The following is a 24,170-nucleotide window of genomic DNA, read 5'->3' on the forward strand; positions in this document are numbered from 1 at the left end:
ATTTGAATTGTGTGTTTTTATGCAAACAACCACTGTAGATGACAATAACAAAGTACAGTACTGTGTACAGTACCCTCCCATGCTCAAAAAACAGGGCTCCCCCAGAAGCTATGGTGTAATTTTCGAACACTGTAATTTACCATGTATATAATGTTTTTTATGTAAAATATATCGAACATTGAATGACATCAGATCTAAAATGTTATTCCTTCATTTAGCGCAGAGATTTCCAAGTTTCAAATACAATTTCTGAGTGGCAGACAACTACTAGTGGCAGGCAGTGAAAAAAGTTAATTTCAGACCCTGACACCACTGACAGCACTACCAACCCCACCTTTAACTGTCGGGAGACAATAAAAGCAACCTTGTATACTATGGAAATACTATATGCAGATAAGATGATGTTGAAATATTGAAATGAGAAATCCCTCTTGATTCCTCATTCCAGGTGCTTATACACAGTGTTGAAGGAACTGGTTTACAATTATTAAAAAAAAATTATATATTTGGGGCTCCAAGATAGAAATATCTTTGTGTTGGTGTCCTCCTAAATGTTTGTCAAAGTGAATGAAAAAAACAAATGTAAACAGTGATGTGAGTTTCAGTCTGCCTGTCTCTCTCTCTCTCTCTCTCTCTCTCTCTCTCTCTCTCTCTCTCTCTCTCTCTCTCTCTCTCTCTCTCCCTCCCTCTCAGGGCTCATACCTGTTTTAACCGTCTCGATCTTCCTCCATACCCGTCATACACCATGCTGTATGAGAAACTGCTCATCGCGGTAGAGGAAACCAGCACGTTTGGCCTGGAGTGAGCCAGACGACACCGCATCCCTCTCTCTGTGACACTGGCTGGGCTACAATGTGACAAAAAGAGCAGCTCTCATGGGCTCAATACGTCGTAAAGATACCCGGATTGTACTCGACAAAGTCTTCGGTCTTGTGGATATATGTCACTGTGTGTTAGAGTCTCTCACTTAGCTATGAGGATCTTCATGACAGCACTTAGTACACCACAGCAGGACTACGGTTATTTTTCTACTAATCATTGAGACTGGAGAATATGTAACACTACGAGTGTTTTTAAAAAAATATTTATATATATTTAAATATATATGCATACCCAAAGAAAGGGTATGTAAAATGGAATCAAGATCATTTAAAGTTGCATGTACCAAAATGCATCATCCATCCAATGATGCAATACAAAAAGTTACAGCTACAAGTCAAATTATTGCCACACACTGGCACTGAAAACAAGAACTTTACATCACATCTAAGACGTTGCTACGACAGCTAAATACTTGAGAAGTTGTTGGAATTTATCTTTAAATGTATCCTTACAGCTGGGTTGAAAATTTTAATTCACAGAAAGGATTTAAGTGATAAAGTAATGAACGATAAAAAAAAACATAGTATGCTCTTATGCTGTAAAGACAAGGAGAAACAGAGTATAGTCAGTAGGAAAACTAAAAGAAATATAGACGGAGACCAAGACAAGCATTTAAATGACTACTGCGCAAATAATGCAAACAGTGCAATAAAAAGTGGTTCAAAGTATAATGCAGATTTAAACAAGCTCCTCACACAGATGCAAACTCTGGTAGCTCTGATGCCAAAGGAACAATTATATCTTGTTTTTTTTAATCTGGAGAGTCTACAAGGATCATTATTTATGTTATCTGGACCGTGATGGGCCCAGTAGGAACCTGAGACTGGGATCTGGTACATAAAGAATTCAAGATATGCGATGTAGCTTTGTGCCAGAAGCCAGTCTAAGGTCTAGGCCAAGGGGCCTTTGGGGGTAACCAGTAGAACCTTACAATCGAATCTAAAACTAAAGAAACGATGTAAAGAATTATATAGATCTTTGTCTGTCGGTTCCAGTCAGAGCTGCAGAAGTTTAAGCAACAAGAGACAGCAGGATGGATTACTTTTTACTAGACCACTTAGCATTTGGGTTTAAGTTCAAGAAACCCTGGCAAATAATGGCACTTAAGGAATCCTGCACTTTGCAAGATGATTAAGAAGCGAGGCTAAGGCTGTCAGGATCACTATGTTTAATTGGCAGAAACAGATGTGAAGGCAAAAAAATATGTTTGCAAATAATTCAATGAGTCCAAGAAGAGTCTTAGGGGGCCCAAATGTGATCCCTGAGAAACTGTTGAGGATTTTGATGAGATAACTAAAATGATTTACTGGGAAAATAGGAGCTGGACCACTGAAAGGATACATCACCGTCAATAATAGTTAAGCCAACCATACATATTCTCTTGTTGTACTCTCCTATAATGATAGCAGTGAAGTTTCTTTTTCAAGCAATATCAATGTCTTCGCCAAGCTCCTCAGTAATTAGCAGAGACACATGCTAAAAGTCTTTCTTTTGCTTAGAAATAGGAGTGGTCGGGCACACTGAAACTTGGGAAAGGGTAATATAGGGATAGTTCATAAACAATTGGCCTTTGGTCTAATTATGATACAGCACACTCGACAGCAAATCCAGGTAAAGGGTGTGGTATATCCCCTTAAAATAGGTGGGTCTAATGGGTAGTACCAGACTCAACAGCTACTACAATACTTCATCCATTTCAGATAATCAAGATGGTATCATCCAGGAAAGGCCTTGATCTGGACCTTCACCATCCCATTCTCTGTCTCCCCGTCCGTCCTCTGGCTCAGTCCAAAGTAAGGACAGCAGCTGGGCGCTGACCTTCCATGTTCTCCTCTGAATGGACAGCAATGTTACTGATTACTCTCCAAGCTTTCTTGCTCTGCTTTTAAAGGCAGAGACGATGATCACGTCTCTATCAAAGTAGCCATCGATTCCAACACAAGGGCTTCTGGGGATTCCTTCTGCGGAGACGGAGGGTGATCGTGTCGACCAAGCAAACAGTTTGTGATTCCTTGACGACAAAGAATGGACACTGTCTCCAGCTGGTAACTTTCTATGAATCCTTGTGGTCAGAGTGGTGCTTCACCTTTTCAGCATCTCTGGTCCTGCTGTTTGAATGGGAGATGGCTCTTATTCGAGTCCTCCACTGATGAACTTGTTCTCTCTGACTGTGTATGTTCACCATGGCGTTTGCTCTTCGCACGGAGCAGGTACTCCCAATATCTCAAACCTTTACCGTTTCAAACAATGTGACTGGTGCAAAGCAGCATGTAGGTCTCAAAGGGCCTGGGATCATTGGATCGCCCCACCCGGATCCGATCCAGTCCTTCTGGTATATACTTGTGATGTGTACAGGGGCCCTTGGACAAACCAGTGTAATATATGCAATAGTTAAGACCTTTACTCCAATGTGTTCCACAGTCTACCATGTTCTTTCAGACAATGAGCGACTGCAGTGTACCCTCAGCATTCCCAGCCCCTCATCTACATTTCTAGTCCAGTAATGGAACTGTGCCTCAGTTACTTACTGCCTCATGCGTGGCCCGTGGGGTTGTTGGCGCTTCCTCGTTAAGTACTTGAGCCTGACGTAAGGAAAGTCCTGAGTTCGGATATTAATTGCCTTGGTTCTTTTTGAAAACAGTTTGCATGTTCTCTCTAGTGTCCGTGCGGGTTTCCTTTCATGCTTTAAACACAAGTCAGGTTCATCGGAGCCCATTTTACACATAACCACCTCACGCGTCTTGGACAGATAAGCTATCTGATATCAAACAAGCCAAGTATAAATGCAACCGAGAAGCATTAAAGCTGGATTGAAATCTGACACATTTTAGCCAGATGTTGAAAAGGTTATAAAAGCTTTCATTTCTCAAAGCCACATACATTATCTTTACTCCCCCCACGCGTGATGTCACGTGAGTCAGCATCGGGTATGAAGTTTGAAAATGGAACAAAAAAAAAAATTTGGGGGGTGTGGATTTAGAAAGAAGTGATCTTACCAGACCTCTGTAGCCCACTCCTCATCTCTGCTTGAGGCTCCAGGCTACATTAGCCACTACTAGCATCACACACTCAACTCGCCAACTGAACTGTTGGCCTATAGTGCTTTGGTCGCCTAATCCTAACCACATGTTTATTTGCCATGATGACAATCTTTCCCTAACCTTAACCACACCATAGTTGCCATTGCACAGATATTGTACAAAATGACAATTTTTTAAATTGTTGCCATTGGATGTAAACAAAAAAAAAAAAAACTTTGGCATTGATCATTATCTGGGGTTTCACAGAATCATCCAAAATGGACATTCTTGTCTGGCCACGGGTTTAAGATATTATGCCCTTCAAATGCCAAGTGTAAATAGGGCCAAAATTACACACAGAGTAAAAAGCATTTGTCTATTAGCTTCATAGACCATATATTAAAAGCGGACGTAGTCACCGTGATGTCACCCGTTGGTTTGTGGACTACCGTTTTGAAGCCTTGGGTTTGGCATTGTGGCGTTCGCTATCTTTTTTGTTTGTTTTTTGGAACCAGAAGTGAGCATGTTTTGAAGAGAGGGTGGAGCTGGGGAAGAGCAGGTCCAATTACCGTTAGCAGCTAACACTAGCTAGCTTAGTTAGCGAGGTCTATCCGTAATTCATGTTAACTGTGATATTAATTGGGGTGCTGATTTTGGCTAGCAAAAAAAACAGGCTTGTTTGGAATGTACTTAGTAGAAAAAAAAATGAACAGCCGACTCCTTCGAGTGTCTTTTAGTACAAGCGAACGCTGAACAATGCAGTGACAGCGACGCCACGGTAGCGACGCGTTAATAACATGGTATCCACATCGTAATGCATATCATCTATTTGACTCTAAATGGGACCATAATTTACTAAATGAACATCATGCTGTATTGAAGAAGACTCGAAACTAGTGATTTAAACCATAAACTCATTGGGAAAATGTTTACTGAGGTAATAAATCGACTGAGAATTACTGACATGTACTCATAGACTTCTACTGTCGCCCCCTGCTGGCTATTAGAAGAGTACAAGTTTAAGGCACTTAAGCATTGGCTTTCCTTTTCATACCCGGAGGTTGCCCCTCGGTTAGCCTCGAGAAACTGGCAACCTATACAGCATCCTTCCTTATTATTCACCCAAGGCATGCTGGGATTACCCCTAACTCTGAATAGGAATAGGTGGGTGTAAGGAACAGATAGATGTGTTTTACACACGTCCACATGTTTGACAGAATTCGGCCACAGCCGAACCTTTGACCGCCATTAACCGGTACTATTTTTTGAAAACAACAGGTTCAAAACTTCACTTTTTTATTATTTTTTTTCATTTTGAAAGACCTAAATGGTGCTTTATTTGCTCTCTAGCTACAGAAGTTATCATAATGGGGGAATGGGGCACTACAAAAGCAACATAAATCCAGGATTTTGCTGTTTAATTCTTGCAGAAGTTTAGACCACTGCATATATATGTATATATATATTAGACTAAGCAAATTTAAGAATGATTAGAATCAAATAGCTGTCACTGTACAGATCAGTATCATCCTTTGGCAGTGACGAGGCCTTATCCACACATCTCTACAACCAAGAGGACAAGGCTGTGATTATGTTGCATCTTCCCCCGTCTTTTCTTTTCTACAATCTTTTGTACTGTTATTTATACTGTATTGTATTTATAAGTAAAAGGGAAGTCCCGGAGCTTTCCTTGAATGTTTTGTTTGTTTTGCAGTTTTTTGATGATACGACAAGAAGCATCAGTCGAAGAGTTTGCCTTCACTGTTGAAGCCTTTGAGTTTTGATATGTGTGTCTTTTTCTATTATCTATTAAGCTAGCTGGTTATATCTGAAATGTGCTTACCGTGGAGTCGGTTTCTGTTTCATATTTCTCTTTTTTCTGTTTGCATCGTCAGTTTCATTATTGGGGTTCTGTCAATATTTTCAGGAATTTTTTTATCCATATCACGGATGTCTCACTATGTCATAAATTTCAGAGCCGCATGTATCCAGCAAATACTCCGTGCTTCAGACAGTTTATGACAACAAATGACATGCATTAAAAATGTTTGTGTGTAATTTGTTGAAATTGTTAAGACGGTGTACGGAAGGCTTGTTTTTATTGGGCTGATATGTTCTGAGGAATGGTTAACAACACTCCCATAACACTGATATGTAAGTGCATTGATAGCAGCTAATATAGAAATATTTAAGTAAGCTTTTGGAGAAGTAAAGAATCGTGAGGTGTCTACAGAAGGGTACGGTGTTTGTGTCTTTTCATGCTATTTATTTGTGTATTTATTTATTTATTTTTAAAAGGGAATTTAACAAAAGGAATATGTGAATGGATGGATGGTGGCATTGCTGGGAGGTAACACTGAAGCATGCATATATTTTTGTTTCTTGTTTTGTGTGTGTGTGTGTGTGTGTGGATTATACACATAACATGTACATAATGTTCGAAAGGTACAGTTCTGATTTGTCTGAGAACGGGTTGCTAAAATACTCAGGCTGTGCTATCGCTCCACCACACCATTAAACTGTTTATGAATCTCAATAAAAAGGTCACTTTGTTACGTTGCTGCTGTTGTGTGGATATATTGGACAGACTTTTGGGAGAGGGACAATTTTTGTAAAAAAAAAAAAAAATTATAAATGGCCTACTAACTTGTTTTTTTTCTGGGGCTTTCAGCGACATTATGTGACATTAATGAGCGGATGGCTCAGTTGTAAGGGAGATATGTATTCCCAGGTCTGAGCAATTACTTTAGTAAGTACAATGTTATCGTAACTGATATAAATTAGGGCCAAAATTGTGAAAATAATACCCAAGTTGTAATAAACCATAATCTTTATGGTATTATCTAAAATATGAAGTCCAGCTGTACTTGCATGTTTGGCTTGACTCCAGATAGGATGAAACCCAGCCCATGTCACACAAGACTTCTGTAGTAAATAAAGATTAACTATGAAAATGTGTCAAACGATGCATGAGACTGAAACCCCTCTGAAGTGTTATAAAGTATAACGATAATATATTTATACAATTGTGTGATGTTAATTACAGTGGATCAGGTCAGATTATCTAGTGATTTTATAACTAGTTTGTGAAGTTGTGAGGTGAATAAAATATAAAATAAAACTACCATATACAGTAACTACTGTACATGGACAGATTATGAGACAATTACATGTCTGTGCCCAAAGCTTCCCACCCCTCCTACACAGGAGCCAAGACAAGACACATGAAATGATGAGGCAGGCTGGTTTGAAGTCCTTTAGTGTGTCTAGTAATTTTTGGCTCTTTGGGGGCATTTTGCTTCCCTTTGTAATGTTTTGCATCTGTTTTTGTTTTACATCTCTTTATGTCGCTTTGCATCATTTTGAAGTTGTTTTGCGTGTCTTCTTTGTGATCTTTTGCATCTCTTTGTATTGTTTGCATGTTTGTTTTGCATCTGGTGGTAGTTTTGCATCCCTTTGTATTGTTTTGCATCTGTTTGTGGTCATTTTGCATCTATTTGTATTGTTTTGTATCTCATGTGGTCATTTTGCATCTGTTTGGGGTTGATTTGCATCCCTTTGTATTGTTTTGCATCCATTTGTGGTAATTTTGCATCCCTTTGTATTGATTTGCATCTGTTTGTAGTCGTTTTGCATCCTTTTTACTGTTTTGCATCTCATTGTGGTCGTTTTGCATCTCTTTGTGGTAGTTTTGCATCCCTTTGTATTGGTTTGCATCTGTTTGTGGTCGTTTGGCATCCTTTTGTATTGTTTTGCATCTTTTTGTGGTCGTTTGGCATCCCTTTTTATCATTTTGCATCTCTTCATATTGTTTTGCATCTGTTTGTGGTCGTTTTGCATCCCTTTGTATCATTTTGCATCCCTTTGTATTGTTCTGCCTCTATGTTTATTGTGAAAATGATTTCATCATGATGAGTTGTTTTAATCATTTCTTAAATTAGTTAAATTATTTGTTGAGTTTGCAACTTTATAACATTTATTCATGCATTCATAATTATTTGAAGTCAGAGCGCTTCATCATTTCTCCACGAGATGACTGCAGCAGAGAGCGCTCTGCTCCACCATCGCTTCCCTCTGATTGGCCAGCCCGCCTGTCAATCATCACAGCTCTCCATGGTAACGGAACTCCCGGCAGACAGCAGCAGCAGCTCGGTGTGTCAGTGAGTTTCAGTGACTGAGAGGCTGTAGCGGAGCAGCACCGACTAACGGGACGCAGGTCGAGACTTTGACAACATCAAAATGAGCCTGTCAGTTCCGCAATTTGATAGAATATTAAACTGTGCAGATGAGTTGAACTGTGTGTTGAAGTTGTCTCTCAGCGTGTAGTAGTCCGGTGTGTTGTGTAGTCTGTTAGACCGTTAGTCTGTTAGTTCAAATCTTCATCTGGACCGGGACCTCAGCTAACCAACCGGAGCCATGATACCTGAATGTCCCCGCACCGGGGACTCGAGGAGCCGGACTCGCCTCCAGCACAGTCCCGCAGCCGAACCGAGCCAGAACCAGAACCAGATCCAGAACCAGAGCCAGAGCCAGAGCCGCGGCAGCAGCAGCGGCTTGTTGTCCGAGATCAGAACCAGCATCAGCAAGGAACCTTTCACCGACCACTACACCATCATCCCAGGCAGAGAGCTGGGCAGGTGAGAACAACTGTTGATAACCTCACTACTTCCACACTTTCGTTTTTCTTATTTATTTATTTTTTTAATGCTAATTGGGATTTTTTTTGTTATTAGATTTTTTTTTTTTTTTTTTAAACATTTTTTTATCTTGAGAACATGACTGCAAGTTAAAAAATGTTGCACTCTGTGCCTTGCTATTTAGGGTAAATACTGTATATTGTGTGTAAAATGTGTTTTGAGTGTGACCCATATTTTTTATTTGATTACATATTTTTGGGGTTAAATACAACCAGATTTAATTTGATACAAATGAATTGAAAATGTTTTATCTTGAGAACATGGCTACCAGTTATAAAATGTTGCATCTCTGTGCCTTGCTATTTAGGGTAAATACTGCATATCCTTTCAGCAAGGTAACATTAGGTTGAATTATGAGCTGTTAATATATTTATTGTTAATGTTTACTTGTTACTTGTCAGGGCAGCTTAGTCACTGAACAAGGCCGGCAGGTTACTATAGTACAGCTTTAATTGAGTTGTAACAAGCAAACAGATGGATTTATCTCTTCTCTACATATCTTTACCAATAATACAAAATCAATAGATTCCATCTTAAAGGGGACATATCACGCTCATTTCCAGGTTCATACTTGTATTTTTGTCTTGGGGCGAAGGTGCTTCCCGGGGCCATGGACAGAGTGTCACCGGGGCGGACTGTACTTAGTGCATCCCAACCGCGTTGTGCCCCCAGGGCGGGGCTCGGCCCATGTAAAAGACGCCAGGGGTCTGCGGCGATGTTTGCAATCCACCCAACCCGTCTTGAAACACCGACCAAGGAGTCTAATGTGCGCGCGAGTCAGAGGTTGCAAGCAAAACCCCGTGGCGCAATGAAAGTGAGGGCCGGTGCGTGACGGCTGAGGTGGGATTCCGGCCCCGCGGGGTCGGGCGCACCACGGGCCCGTCTCACCTGCACCGTCGGGGAGGTGGAGGATGAGCGCGTGCGATAGGACCTGGAAGATGGAGACGAGAGGTTAACGTCACGCTGCCGTAAAGTGGTATCGGTGCCGTTGTATCGGAGTCGTTTTGCGAGTACGAGTACATGAGCACAGTATCGGACCGGATACCCAATACTGGTATTGGTATTGGTGCATCACTATTACAAAAACATGTATACATGCTTTAATGTAGGGCTGGGCGATATGGCCTAAAAATAATATCGTGATCTTTTTAGGCTATATCGCGATACACGATATATATAGCGATATTTTCATATATCTTCAAGCACTTCATAAATGCTTGATTTAACCCTTTGATGCATACAATCACACCATTATGATGATTCTTGTAGTCCCTGCTGCATATGTCTGCATTAAAACAATGATTGTTTATATTCATTAGTGGTTTCTATTGGAACAATTTTAATCGTGCATGCAAAAAGGTGGAAATCACAAGTTAAATTTAACAAAAACAGTATTTATTCAAATTGGGAAACAGCTTTTAACAACTGTTAAATTAAAATAATAATGGCATGGTGTAGGCCAGCCTAGTTCTGAAGCTCAACAAAGACCCGAAACAAAAACAGAACTCAAAGCAACAAACAAAGTGCATTCAACAAGGGGAACCCTGAGAAAGACATTTCAAAACAATTAAATTAAAGTGTGTGTGCATGATGTATATGACAGCACATCATTTCCAAAACAATAAAACATAAATAGCACAGTACTGTGTGAACCACAGAGGCAGAGGTCCAAGCTGTCACTGTGACAAACCATTCTGCAGAACAATAACAGTCATCACAGGAGTGTGAGCTCGTGTGTTTATGGTTTGTGTGTGTGTGTGTGTGTGTGTGTGTGTGTGTGTGTGTGTGTGTGTGTGTGTGTGTGTGTGTGTGTGTGTGTGTGTGTGTGTGTGCGTCTGGGTCTAGAGGTTCTGTGCCAAAAACACAAGCCTATCAACGGCTTCTGGCTTGAGAGCTGTAACTCTCTGGCACTATATTCCCACTGGTACTAAACACCCTTTCCGATGGGGAGCTGATGGCGGGCACACACAGATACTTTTGTGCCAAATTTCTCAGGTTTGGGAACATTTCCTCATGTTTCTGATTCACTGTCAGCACCAACAGACTGCAAGTAGGTAGACAACTCTGTTCCAATCCGCTCTCTCTGTCACGGTGTGGAGGAGGATGTTGTTGTTGTTGCCCTTTTGAAAAAGCTTCCAAGGGTTTTCTTTTTTGGTGGTTCTGATACTGTTGGTGCTTCGTGATCCTCAGCTGTACCCTGGTCAGACAGCAATGCATCCATCTCTGATATATATGGCTCTGCACTTGATTTCCTCCAACTTTTCTTCTGCAATGTATGTTGTTTTGAACCTGGGTTCCACTAACGATGCCGTGTCCAGCAGGACGTTGGTGGCAGGGTCAGCAAATTTCTCCCTCAGGTAATCCAGGATGGAGACTTTGATAGACTGGGTCAGTGGAGTTTCACCCTCCTGAACTGCCAAGATGCTGGAGTGGAAGAGATGGATCACAGGCTTGACGTAGGACAACTGTGACGTAGTCCTCGCCTGATAGAGCATCAGTTCCACAAGGGGTTTTAGAGCCTTGTGCACTGACTGGAGGACTTCCAGGTCTTGCCAGGTCAAAACAAGATGCCTGTTTTGTGTTTTTTGTCAGAGGCCAAGACTTGAGAAATGGCTTGCTCCTGCTCCAGCACCCGCTCAATCATCTTCTGTCGGGATCCCCACCTGGTAGGAGACTCGCTGATCAGCTGGTGTGCAGGAATATTTAGCTCTTTCTGGGCTTCAGCCAAATTTCTCCTCTTTCAAATGAATGAGAAGCTGCTCACAACCTTTTTGCAAACCCCAACAGCACGCTCAATACAGGAGTCTTTAATGCTCCTCTCTGAGAATAAAAACAATCATTTAAAATGTTGTAATAATCATAAAGAAGTTCAACAATTCAGTCACTTGGCCTTACGCCAAAATAATTTGGGCGTTTTTATTTTATATATTTTCTACAGATCTCAGTCAGATTTTAAATCCATTCACTTAAACCAAATAGTTTTCTGGCAATACATGCTTTGTATATTTTGATAAAGGCTCACAGCTTTGGTTATGTTAAACCCGTTATCGGTGGTGATGCACACTTGACGAGCTTCTTTTAAGTTCCATGGCATGAGAGCATCCTTTAAACTTTGCGCCATCATCTCGCCCGTATGATCATCCGGGAAGAAACTCGTTTGAAGGCAATTACTCTTCAACTCCCAGTTGTTGATGTAATGTACAGTGAAGCTCGGGTATGGCTCACACTTTCTGCTGGACGTTCAGATCGGTAGTTGTGGAGAAGTGGGTCACCTTTGATAGATGGTTGGCCAACTTTTCTCTCACTGAAATGTATAACTCTGGTAGAGCTTTCTTCGCAAATAATTTGCGACCAGGCAGTTCATACTTTGGATCAAGTGTCTTAATGAGTCTTTTGAATCCGGGCTTTTCAACTACGCTTCCCGAGGCCATGTCTTTTGCGATGTGGTTGGTTACAGTGGCCGTGATTTCTTTCCATTTTGCACTTTTTTTGTCATATGGGATTGCTTTGGAAAAAGAGGAAAACCAGAGTAATGTGCTTCTGGGCTGGTTCTGATTGCTTTGGTCGGGTTTTCTTTGATGTGGGTGGAGATGTGGACATGCGGAGTTTCAGGCATTCTTCATGTTGTAGTGGATGGCATTTCAAACGGTGAAACAAATTTGAGGTGCTGCTACCTTTTGTGGCATATTTTGCAGACAACCGTTGTTTGTTCAACATCCTCCGTGCGATACCCAAACCACTGCCAGGTGACGGATCCACCGCTGTTTCTTTTCGGAACCAATTTGTCTGCCTCCATCTTCCATTACCGTTCTCGCTACCGTACTCGCTTTGCTGCTTCAGTTCTTTCGTTTTCTCCGGGCTCCGTCCTTCTCTCTTTTCTTCCCTTCTGCTTCACGCAGGTTCACAAAATGTTTTTGTTGGGTTATGTAAGTACTGAAAAATAAATTCCTCTCATTGAGTAGGCGGTTGTATACAGGCTAAAGGGGCTTTTGAAGCAGTTATTTATCACGTGAAAGAAGGTTATATTAAATTGTGTTTCATAAATTTGTATGATTAAATTTGTGCTCAGGGCACTTTAAGAGTGAAGACAAGTCAGTTATTTTTTTAATAATGAAGATGTCTTTGTTTCGCTCGGCCCATAATTTTGCAATCGGTACATCTGTATTGTAAAGTCAGATCCATTCCCTTGTTTGATACCGGGCAGCTCTGTACCCTTTGGAACAGCTAGGATAATGTTTCACAGGATTTCTTCAAGGTTAATTAGTAGTGGAAATGCCCTCCGTCCTGTTGGCTAAACTGATCTGGGATCTATCCCCCCTACCAGAGTCACAAGGCCAATCCCTCTTTGATTAGAGCATGCTTTTACCACCACTAATAACCCACCGGAGGACTGCAGTCACATTGAATCGGTTCTCTGTCAACTTTGTGACAAAGCTAACAGTGTGTGCGCGCGTGTGTGTTCCTGTGTGTGTGTGTGTGTGTGTGTGTGTTGAACCAGGTACAACTGCAGAGATAAGAGCTGAGTCCAGACTGGTTCAATCTAAGATGTTTCAGACAGTTACACAGCAACGTTACCTATGTATGCTTGAGTGTGTGTGTGTGTGTGTGTGTGTGTGTGCGTGTGTGTGTGTGTGTGTGTGTGTGTGTGTGTGTGTGTGTGTGGCTTTCCATTGCATGACCTGACATTGTGACTGAGATTAGCTGCCAGAGAACAACATGAAAGGTTACATTAATCTGCAGTCCTACCCTGATCTGCATCAGCATTGTATTCAGCAGATCAGCTGACATGAGTTCATGTGTTCAAGGTCATGCGCGCCAAACGTTTTGTCTTAACATACTGTTTGATGTGAGCACGGCGCTCATAACTGTGGAGAATGAGATTAACAATCAAGTTTCTTTCTCCCTCTTTAATATTTTTATATAATATAATTCCAGTTTTATTAGTACTGTGAATTTTCAGACTTTTGGTATTGGTTTGACTTCTCTTGATGATCCAGTTGAGAGTTCTGCATTGTAGTGGCTGTGAGCTAACATTAGTTTTACAGACTGTGGCAGGACAGACTGCTTCACAGCATCCTGGAGGTCTCAATCTAGAACTGCAATCTAGAAAGGCAGTGTTGAGGAAATTCAGTTTTGTGTTCAGGATTTTTTGGGTTGGGCTGAAACAATGGCTCGATGACGCAGTGGAGCCGTCCTTAACACAACCCCACCCGTAAACATTTAGTCCTTGAAGTTGATGTGTTGGAAGCAGAAAAAAATGGGCAAGCGTAAGGATGTGAGCAACTTTGACAAGGACCAAATTGTGACGGCTAGATGACTGGGTCAGAGCATCTCCAGAACTGCAGCTCTTGTGGGATGTTCCCGGTCTGCAGTGGTCAGGACCTACCAAAAGTGGCCAAGGAAGGAAAACAGCGACAGGGGTCATGGGCGGCCAAGGCTCATTGATGCACGTGGCGAAGGCTGGCCCGTGTTGTCCGATCCAATAGAAGAGCTACTGTAGCTCAAACTGCTGAAAAAGTTAATGCTGGTTCCGATAGAAAGGTGTCGGAACACACAGTGCATCGCGGTTTGTTGCGTACGGGGCTGCGTAGCCGCAGACCGGTCAGGGTGCACACGCTATCCTAATGTTATGGCTGATCGGTGTAAGCTCATAGCTCTGATGTTGTGAACTCTTCAGTGTTCTAAATGAATACTCATAGCCGGAGAACTACTGGCTCCAGCTGCTGCTTGTAGGAGTAGTTACATCGTGCTCTGACTGCATAGAGCCAAGTCAGTTTGGGATGTAGTCCACATCTGAATTGATTTTTTTTCTCTTTGGTCAGCACGTTGCTGAGGCTGTTGTTCTCAGCGGGGACATCGTTCTGGTGGTTTAATCGGTGTAATAACAGATGAAGGGGTTGCCGTTCTTGTGTTTATTCCCTGGCTGACTCTTGGCCAGGTCTCTGGCTGAGCCTTCTGAACTCAGCCGTGGTATTCCATTCATTTCCAGATTAGTGCCTCGGCCTTAAACTCTGGGCTGGTTTGTTGTTTTTACCTACAAACATCATCAAACGTGAAAACAGAGTAAACATTACTTATTCATTCTCTGAAATTAGTTTTTTTTTTTTGAGTAAATTCAGCTTTATTCATTTATTGAGCTGAGATTGAATGTGCTCTCTCTGTGTGGAAGGTTCGTCACATGATTCCACTGTGGTGAAACTCACAGCTGTATACAGCATGGCCTAAAAACTGAAGCAGCATCATGAAACAAGCATGCAGAACATTCTGCCTATAGCACAGCGTTCTAGCAGCGTGTGTTACTCTTTATAACGTGTGATGTGCGTGGTGAGCAGTCCCCGCAGATTGAGATGTGGATAGATGCCGCTCAGCTGCCCTCCCAGCATTCCTGATCTGTGGGGAATCTCCCTGCAAGTGTGGACTGAACCACAGATTCTCCTGCCTATAGAGTGGTGCAGGAATAAGTCCTAAAACCCAGAAATGAGTTAGCATTTTAGCACTTCCAGTTCCCTCGTCTGGAAGTCAGTGGGTTTTTAGGTAGATGCGTAAAATAAGGTCTGTGGTTAACAACAAGCTGAAGAGATTTTAACGTTGTGTTCTGCGAATATATAAATAAAATGCATCAAGTTTATAGTCTAAGTATATAGTATTTAAGTCTAATACAGTGAGGGCCCAAGTGCAAATGTACTATGGAGTATTAGGGCCACATTGAGGGTAAACATTTTTTTAGATTTCCAGAATAAAGTCATAATATTACGAGAAAAAAGTTGTAACATTCTGAGAATAAAGTCCTAACTTTACAAGAAAAAAGGTTGTAATATTACGAGAATAAATTCATAGCTTTACGAGAAAAAAAGTTGTAACATTATGAGAATAAAGTCCTAACTTTACAAGAAAAAAGGTCGTAATATTACGAGAATAAATTCATAACTTTACGAGAAAAAAAGTCGTAATATTACGAGAATAGAGTCATAACTTTACAAGAAAAAAGGTCGTAATATTACGAGAATAAATTCATAACTTTACGAGAAAAAACGAAAATAATACGTAAAATTACTACTTTTTAATATAATGACTTTATTCTCATAATACTAGGACTTTTTTCTCTTAAACCTATGACTTTATTCTCATAATAATACATTTTTCTCTGGTAAACCTATGACTTTATTTTCATAATATTACAACTTTTTTTCTCGTAATATTATGAATTTATTCTCAAAATCTCAGATTTATTTTTTTCCCTCAATGTGGCCCTAATACTCTGTCGTACCGTCGTACATTAGACTTACAACAATGATAAATAAAAATGAAAATGTAAACAAAAAACAGTTATTCATTTCCATTTTAAAAAATCCGCAGGGAGCCACTGGAGAGGGGCTAAAGAGACGCATGTGGCTCCAGAGCTGCAGGTTGCAGTCCTCTGTTCTAGTTGTTTTTTTAATATTGTGAAAGGGATGATAAGAATGTTAGTGCATTAAAACAGTTGCTGTTTGACCCCCACTAGCTGGCTACTTCTCACATTTAGTAGTTTAGGTATAGGCCGAGGTTGTGGGGGTTTAAGGTAATACCCTCCAGTAGGTCTCTGTGGTGGGAGTCCCAGATGGCCCAACGCCAAGCTCCTTTAGTGACTACGACAATGGTGAATTCCATATGGTTAAGACCCAAAGCTTTTTCCATGACGGGTCTTAGTGACAGAAATGGTCACTCTCTTATTAGCCCATATGGTCCCGGGCAGAGCTCTTTAGTGATTGTCATCTGGCGAGGATATCACGCTAGGAGCCCATCGTTACGGCTATTTAAAATAGCAATAGTAGTCTGTCTGACTGTAAAGTCTAACCTACTTTATGGCTGACCTTTCCCTGTAGAAGCCACCAGGGATTGGGAACATGTTGTCACCAGTTGATCAATTTCTTCCATTCAGAACTGCATCTCAGTGGGGGTCATCCTGCCATGTGTTTGTGGCTTTGACATCAGTGACAAATTTAATGACGGGAGGATGCACAACCCGGGTGTGCACATGGGGAATCTGTTGATGCCAGTGGGAGCGTTTGGCCCCGAGCCAGTGGAAATCTTTATTTCATTAAATGCATCCAGGACTGTCTGGCAGTCTGCCACAGAGTCCAGCTATGAGCCTGCAAACAGACTCCAACCAGGGGATGTACTGACACGGTTTTACAACATTTGTGGAAACATTACACATTTCTTTCCTGTGTGATATAAAATTAATAAAATCAACAGGGATTTGGACAATTATTATAATTTATTAACGTACAAAACATACAATTAAAAAAAAAACTCCTCAAAGCCACCAGACTCCATTGACAGAAACAGTCATTTTACCTCGCTGATGATCAATTACGATGCTCCGCCACTAGAACAGCCGATCTCAACATAAACAAATACATGTGGACAATGACGCAAGCGTACTCGGGTACAATACAACTAATACGAAAATGCCCTGAGACACAGAGGACATGGCAAATCATGGGACTTGTCAGCCATGAAGCATCATGAAAACCGTCCTTAGAGCTTGTATGGAGTCATTCTAGTGTCAAAAGCTTAAGGGCACTTCAGTAGGGGTAGGGGTTGAACCTGGGAACTATTAGTTCAGAGATTCCAAAGCATGATTGAATAGCTCAAGCCAGTTGAACTGGAAATAAAGACCTTTACACACCGGGGGTGGTTTTTCACACAGAACGTGAGTATTACACAGCAAAAAAGCAACCTACTTTTTTTTCAGAACAAGGTAGATTTTTCTGAGCTTTTGCACCGCAAATAAAGGCATCAACCAATCATGTTGTGCGGAGCGGACATATTCAATATGTACACTATAGTGTACAACAACACGGAGGCTCCGTAGTCCGAACCAAGACGGCAAACTTTATTAGTCCTTTCAACCTTGACAAAGGCAGCGCAGACCAGATCCACTCCTTCCTTTCTTACCTCTCACAATATAAGCCCTTTAGACATCTAAGATTCACAAGTATTTCACATTTTCATGGTTTTATTCATCCCGCCTCTCGGTGTGCAAAAGGCCTTAACTCTGCGGTTTAAATATTTACAGTTACAGTTCAGCTCTGTATAAAAACTAGTTTGTGTGGTGCAACTCATTTTAAATCAGTGATGCATAAATCTTCACTTACACTATAACTAGGCCATGTTGAACAGCTGGTGTAACCTGCTGCAGCTCTCTCCATTAGATCTTAGTAGTGTATTATAATGCACACAGAGTAGTGTGAGGCTCTCTGCTGCAGCTTGGCTGGAGGCTGTAACCTTCCAAAGCCAACCACTACATCCATTAAACTTCTTCTTTACGGTAGCTGTGACCATGCCACCACCTCTGGCTTGGTCTGTGTGTACACATACACACACACACACACACACACGTACACACACACACAAGCCATCTCATTCAGGGTGTAGTCTGTGAATGAGGCTGCTGGCTTTGGGAATGTGCTGAGGCTGCGTTAGAAAAGGCTGTGGTGGCCCAGTATGGTTTCTAAAGAGCGGGCCCAGACTCCCAAACCAAACAGCCTCTCTATCTGCTGGTCCCAGGCACGACCACACCCAGACCCAAACACACTGCTTTCAGGGCTCCTTTAACAAACGTGACTTAGAGAAAGATGCTAAAATATAATATTTTGATAATTCCACTAGTCTACCACTGCACAATGAATCAGCCCGGCCTCAAGAAACCACAGAACTACACGTTCTACCAGATGACCTGGCACATCTGTAGACAAATTCATTTGATGGAAAATATTAAATGGAAAAACATATTTTACAAGGGATTATGTTGGAATACATTTGCTGTATTGTATTTATGCTAAAATAGAGGCAGCACTTTGTATGCATGAATCAAATACAGGCCTGCAGCGATCTCTCTGTCCTTGCCATTCACTTTTCTCAGTGTAGTCGTCAGTATTCTGTGAAAAGGTCCTCTCCAATTTTACCATCATTTTTGGAAAGTCGTGACATTTAAAAAGGTGTATTCCTGAAAGGAGAAGTCAAGGAATTGATCTATTCTCGTTTTAATCCATCTGCAGTGAAACTTGAGTGTTTGCAACTTTTTAACCACAAGCATTCTCCCTTGATGAGATATCCCCATAAACCTTCTCTTCATCTGATTGGACCGACAGGGCAGTTTCTGGGCTGGCTGTGGTATTTACTTCTCGTTTTTATACCCGGAAAACATGGAAGCTGTTCTGTAAATGTCAAAATATTCCCAAAGTTCCCAAACTTACCTTTGAATACATTTACTTAATTTGTATCCACAACACTGCAGGGCTCGACAGTTAACAGCTGCCAAATTGCCATTGGCGATCATTTTGAGAAATTGGACACCAATTCTTGGCCTTTGGTTGCCATCAGTGGCATTGTGACCGGTTTAAAAGTTAGTGTGAATGAGTGTAAATCATTGTTCAAAATATCTGACCAATATATTTCCCTGTGTATGAATGAAAACAAATGTAATACCTTTATTTACAAAGCATTGAGAGTTTAATGTGTTATTTTTGGAGGTTTTGTTACTTGTGATATTGCAGTTCTTGGTTACAGGAACAAACACGTTTAATATGTCAATATCAAGTACATGATGTCATCTCAGGATAATAGCATAACATATGGCATAACGAATTATTCCACTCCCAGCCTAAATGTTATCGGCCTCATCGCACACAATATCACCCACTAAGTGGGATCTAGAGGCAAAGTAAATGAAACTCAAAACCTTTCCACTGAAACTCACTATTGAACAATATTATTGATAACACTAATGCGGCAATATTTGCTCCATATATCAGTTTGACATAATGCTGTGTACAACAGTACTTTATAGGCTGCACACAGTTATCTATAAATGCTATATTATACACACACACACTGAACCATACACCTGCTGGTTTTTGACAGTGTCCATATGGCATATGTGTGTAAAAGGTGAGGCGAAGGGTAATTCCGTATAGCTAATGGGATTGGAGGGAATGGGTGGAGGTCGCTGGTGTCGGTGCTATCTGGGGGGGCGTCATTGTCACAGAGTGGGATGTCGTGAGCTGCTTGATTCTTTTACTGGGTCTTAAGCTTTTTGTTTGGAATCAACCATATTATAAAAGTTGGGACAATGATGCTCTTTGCACTCTATGTTAATACATGAAGGCTTTTTTGATGGTTTACACTGACTTCAAGGTGGTTGAAATCATTTCTCTGGGGTGGTGAAAAAAATAGTCTGGAGCCTTGTATACCAGCTGCTATAACAAAACAACACTGAAAATGAACTGTCAATTAATCAATTAATTATCAAAGTAGTTGCAGATTCATTTTCTGTCAATCTGTTAATCAATTAATTGATTTAGTACTTTAATCATCGCAGTGAGAAATTATAGAATTGTGGAATACATTACCAGCACAAACCTGATCCCCTGTTATCCACCTTTTAATATAGTAATCATGATGCAGTTTGGCAAATTGTAGAATTAATCAACAATTAATTATTTTTGTAGACAAAATCTTTGCATCTGTAATGCAGCTTTTCAAATAAATTTTGAAAATGGAGAAACCGGTCGCAACATCTCTCTCTTTCGTTAGAAAACCCGTCTAAATGTGTGACTCTGTAGCTCCCGGCTGCGTCGACCCCATGACTCTCACATGAGGCCAGCTGAGGATGAAGCAGCCCGGTCTCTAGTGCTTCAGGCCCAGAGCTGCTCGTCATGCTCTGTACCCTGATACAAGTCCTCTATGGCTACCACACAGTCTTATTCATGGTGTTTTTAGCTCATAGCTTCTCTTCTTGCTCTTAGCTGTAGTTTGATAAAGAATGATGTGAGTCATTCTCATCTTAGATCTCTTAGCTATATATAGCTCTTGTTGTGCAGGTCAGCTAGTCCTAATGTTTGTACTGCCCCTGTAGCGCAGAATGATTAGAACACTCTTCTTTGTGAAAGAACCGAGAACCTCTGTTGGTTTATTTTAAAACTCATTAATTCTCAAGCCCTGCTGTTTGTCAAGCACAAACTATAGGGTTGTTCCGATACCGATACCAGTATTGCAAATGCCTCCGATACAGCCTAAGATTCTGGATCGGTATAGGACGAGTACTGATCCAATGTCATGTTGTTATATCATTTATCAGCTCATTAAGGCTACATAGGAACAATAATCGCTACCCGATCCATACATCCTGCCCGATCGGTACTGTACATGTGGCTCACTCATTAGCCACTTCCATCATCAGCTCCGGAAAAAATGATCGCTGTGTCAACCATATATGAAGTGTGTTTTTCGATTATCAGTTACCCTTTTCTGCCCTTATAATGTCTCTTCTTTGACTGAGCTTTGTCCTTTCAATTGTTTTTTGGCTAATTTTCACAGCATCACCATCATTTTAACATTTTCTCACCCAAAGTCTCGGAGAGTAAAGATACCGAATTATAAAAGGGTCTGAAATTCCCACTAAGCTACATGTCTGCACAAACATGTCTGTAGAGGATAACTTATTAAGCTTAGAATCAGTGTTATATCGTTTATCATTTGGGACAGGACTTTGTCCCTGTTCTCTGTGGAGACCGGCAGGAACAGAACATCTACCAATCAAATCAAAATGGAACAATGGCTTTGAATCCAGCAGCTGACTCCAAACTGACTGCCTGCTGTGCTGCTCTACATTCGACTCCCTGGATCATTAACAAGCCCAACATTTGTTGAAACTTATTTCTCTTTGGTGGCTCATAGACCAAGAAAAATATCCATAATTGATAGATCAAGTTCCTACGTTCTCTCTTTCCTACAGCTTTCTGCGTCTGTTAAAAGTCGGTGAAATCAGTCGTACATTTTTGCTTCCGTCAACTTATAAGACAGAAGTTTTTCTATTTGCTATCATCTTTGTATCCCGTCTATATTTATGTGAAGTCATCATAATGAATCCGAGCCACATTAAAAGAAGAGGGGAGAACAGTTTTGTCGTGTCGGTGTCAGTGAGTTTTGGCTCTGGATTGGTCCAGTTCAGCCAGGATGCTGCTGCTGATTACTGGAGCATTGACTCCTGCCAACAGTAGCCAGAGGGAAGGACCCGATGTGGGCTTGTCATCTCAATCAACCAGCTGCATTTTCAGAGGATTTCCCCTGGGCAGCGAGCACATGTGTGCGGTGCACACACAGTGCGGTGGTCCTCACACAAGAACACCAAAAATATAAAAATATAAAATGTCATGATAATACGCAAGGCGTTTAGCGTGTACGCCTTTCTTGATTTCCGCATGTCATATACGCCATGTGTCCTGTACTGACTGCAATGTAAAAACCTCCACGTTTTTTTTTTTGGAACTTACGTTAGTGACGTTTGTCACGTGGTTTTTGTTGACGTTTGTCACGTGGGTTCCGTAGATGTTTCCGTACGTGTTTTACTCAAACACACATTTACTTACTTAATTTAAGCCCGACCATGGCGTTTTCCCTTACCCTAACTAAGTGGGTTTCTCACCTGAACCTATGTTAGTGGTTTTCTTGCCTAAACCTAACTGCAGATTTTTGCGTGGCATACAAATGACACACGAAAACGCTAAAATGTGTACTCATGACACCCTGAATGTCCATGTGATGTCGTGGCATTTACTGTATATGCCTTCCCGTGAGACCGGGTTGGATAAATTAGTGCATAAGGAAATTCACCATGGACTTGCGGTGTGTCTTGATGGGTGATTTGCTGTAGTACCCCTTCAGTCCGGATCAAGCTGTAAATTCCTAATAATTAAGGTCTCATAAACTCACTTGACCAACCAGAGCACAGAATTCAGAAGACAAACCTACGGTGGCTCCATTAGAAGAAGTTCTAGTATTACTGGATTAAACGTCCAGCCATGATGTTTGCTGTGATACCATCTCCATCCTGTACGGTACTGATGGTCCTCTTCTCTTCCAGGGGGAAGTTTGCTGTGGTCAGAAAGTGTGTGGAAAAATGCACAGGCCTTGAGTACGCCGCAAAGTTCATGAGGAAGAGACGGAAAGGCCAGGACTGCCGGACGGAGATCATCCATGAGATCGCGGTACTGGAGTTGGCCACAGCCAGCGCCCGGGTGGTCAACCTCCACCAAGTCTATGAGATGGCCTCTGAGATGGTGCTGGTCCTGGAGTTGTGAGTATCCAACCTGCACGGGACACCAAAACACTCACATTATACATTACACAATTGCAGACATTATAAACAAATATTTGAAAACTTAAAATGTTCTTTAAATCTTCATATCCTTTGGTAATACTGGATACTCACAAAGCTGGTCACCAATGGCCTCAATTACCTCTGGGTTTTCCTATCCAGTCATGAGTGTGTTCATAAGTGATATTCAGCGAGGTCAAATGCAATACAGTCACACAATCATAAAAGAATAAATATATCTACAAGCTATGGCTTTCAAAGTTAACGCTATAATAACACGTTAATGCCAAATTTGTTTTAACGGCACAAATTTATTTAACGCATTGAAGCAACTTGCGATTTTTAGGTTGTAGCAGGCATCATATGAAACAAAAAAAACTAGGAATCCATTGGTACCAACCTTGTCATACTAGCTTGACATGAAGGAGGCTAAATAACGCTCCAAACTTACACTAAATTTTGGCAAGGAAAAACTATCATGGCCATTTTTAAAGGGGTCCCTTGACCTCTGACCTCTAGATATGTGAATGAAAATGGGTAATGGGCTTCATTTTTTGTTTGTTCAAAGTCTGGTTTTGTCTTTTAACTTCCAGTTGCTATTGCTGGCTATAATAAATACAAGTAAAAAGTTGTGATCCTGATTGGTTCTCACAGTGATTTTCACCAGTTCTTTCAGTCTTTGTTTGTGATAATTGGTTGTTATTGGTTGTAATTATTGCTGAGATGGAGTTACGCGGTTGATTTTATAAGTTTAGTGTCCAGTGTCTTTTAGAATATGGGCCATTTGGGTCAGAGTGTAACTGGTGAGTACACTGAGATCTGGTTTGCATGTGACTAAACATAGAAAAGCCCACAGGAAGTAAACAGTGTGACATTGTCAGGGCAGAAGTGTGAGAGAGGGAACAGACAATATAGCTGGAGCTTTTTTTAGTCCCCGCAGAGCTTCAGGCCAAACTTTAATGCTCCAGCAAACACCAGCTATTCCCACAATGTGCCTCGCCTGGGCCCTTTTGTACACACGCACAGATTGTGTTGTAGGATACGGGTGGATTGGGTTTCCTGTATCCCGGGGCTCACGGCTGAGAGAGGTGAAGGGGACAGACCGACTGACAGCAGTCTGATGTGTTAAATCCATCAGCAGCACTACTGGAGCACATGGTACTATGGTGTTGACTACAGTAGCCGCACCAGTTGTCGATGATCTCATCTCACTGGTCTCAATGCCTGGGCATGCTTGACCTGGTTCCCATAGTGTGTGTGTGTGTGTGTGTGTGTGTGTGTGTGTGTGTGTGTGTGTGTGTGTTTGTGGCACGCCAGGCTGATCAAGAAGGTCTCTCTCTCTCTTTCCGTCCTTGTCTCTCCCTCCACATGCCATATTGAATTTTGCCTGCATCCCTCACCATAGTGACACTCATGACCCCCACCACA

At 41.4% G+C, this 24,170-nt stretch overlaps 2 protein-coding genes across 5 annotated transcripts in view; both read left to right on the top strand.

The window, feature by feature from the left end:
* Nucleotides 1–6,461, top strand: part of LOC119480602 (E3 ubiquitin-protein ligase HECW1) — an 85,979-nt gene extending 79,518 nt beyond the window's left edge. For 3 of the 4 annotated variants that reach the window (XM_037757035.1, XM_037757034.1, XM_037757036.1), the window contains one exon: nt 694–6,461. In XM_037757035.1, the coding sequence (XP_037612963.1) occupies nt 694–805 (112 nt within the window). In that variant the 3' untranslated portion in view covers nt 806–6,461. The remainder of the gene's footprint in view (nt 1–693) is intronic. The other variant, XR_005204965.1, reaches the window with a different exon arrangement.
* A 1,579-nt stretch (nt 6,462–8,040) lies between these two features.
* Nucleotides 8,041–24,170, top strand: part of stk17a (serine/threonine kinase 17a) — a 28,785-nt gene continuing 12,655 nt past the window's right edge. The window contains exons 1-2 of the mRNA XM_037757290.1: nt 8,041–8,539; nt 22,509–22,721. Coding sequence (XP_037613218.1) covers nt 8,319–8,539; nt 22,509–22,721 — 434 coding nt within the window. The 5' untranslated portion in view covers nt 8,041–8,318. The remainder of the gene's footprint in view (nt 8,540–22,508; nt 22,722–24,170) is intronic.

This window comes from Sebastes umbrosus, chromosome 21, assembly GCF_015220745.1.
Source record: "Sebastes umbrosus isolate fSebUmb1 chromosome 21, fSebUmb1.pri, whole genome shotgun sequence".
NCBI lineage: Eukaryota > Metazoa > Chordata > Actinopteri > Perciformes > Sebastidae > Sebastes > Sebastes umbrosus.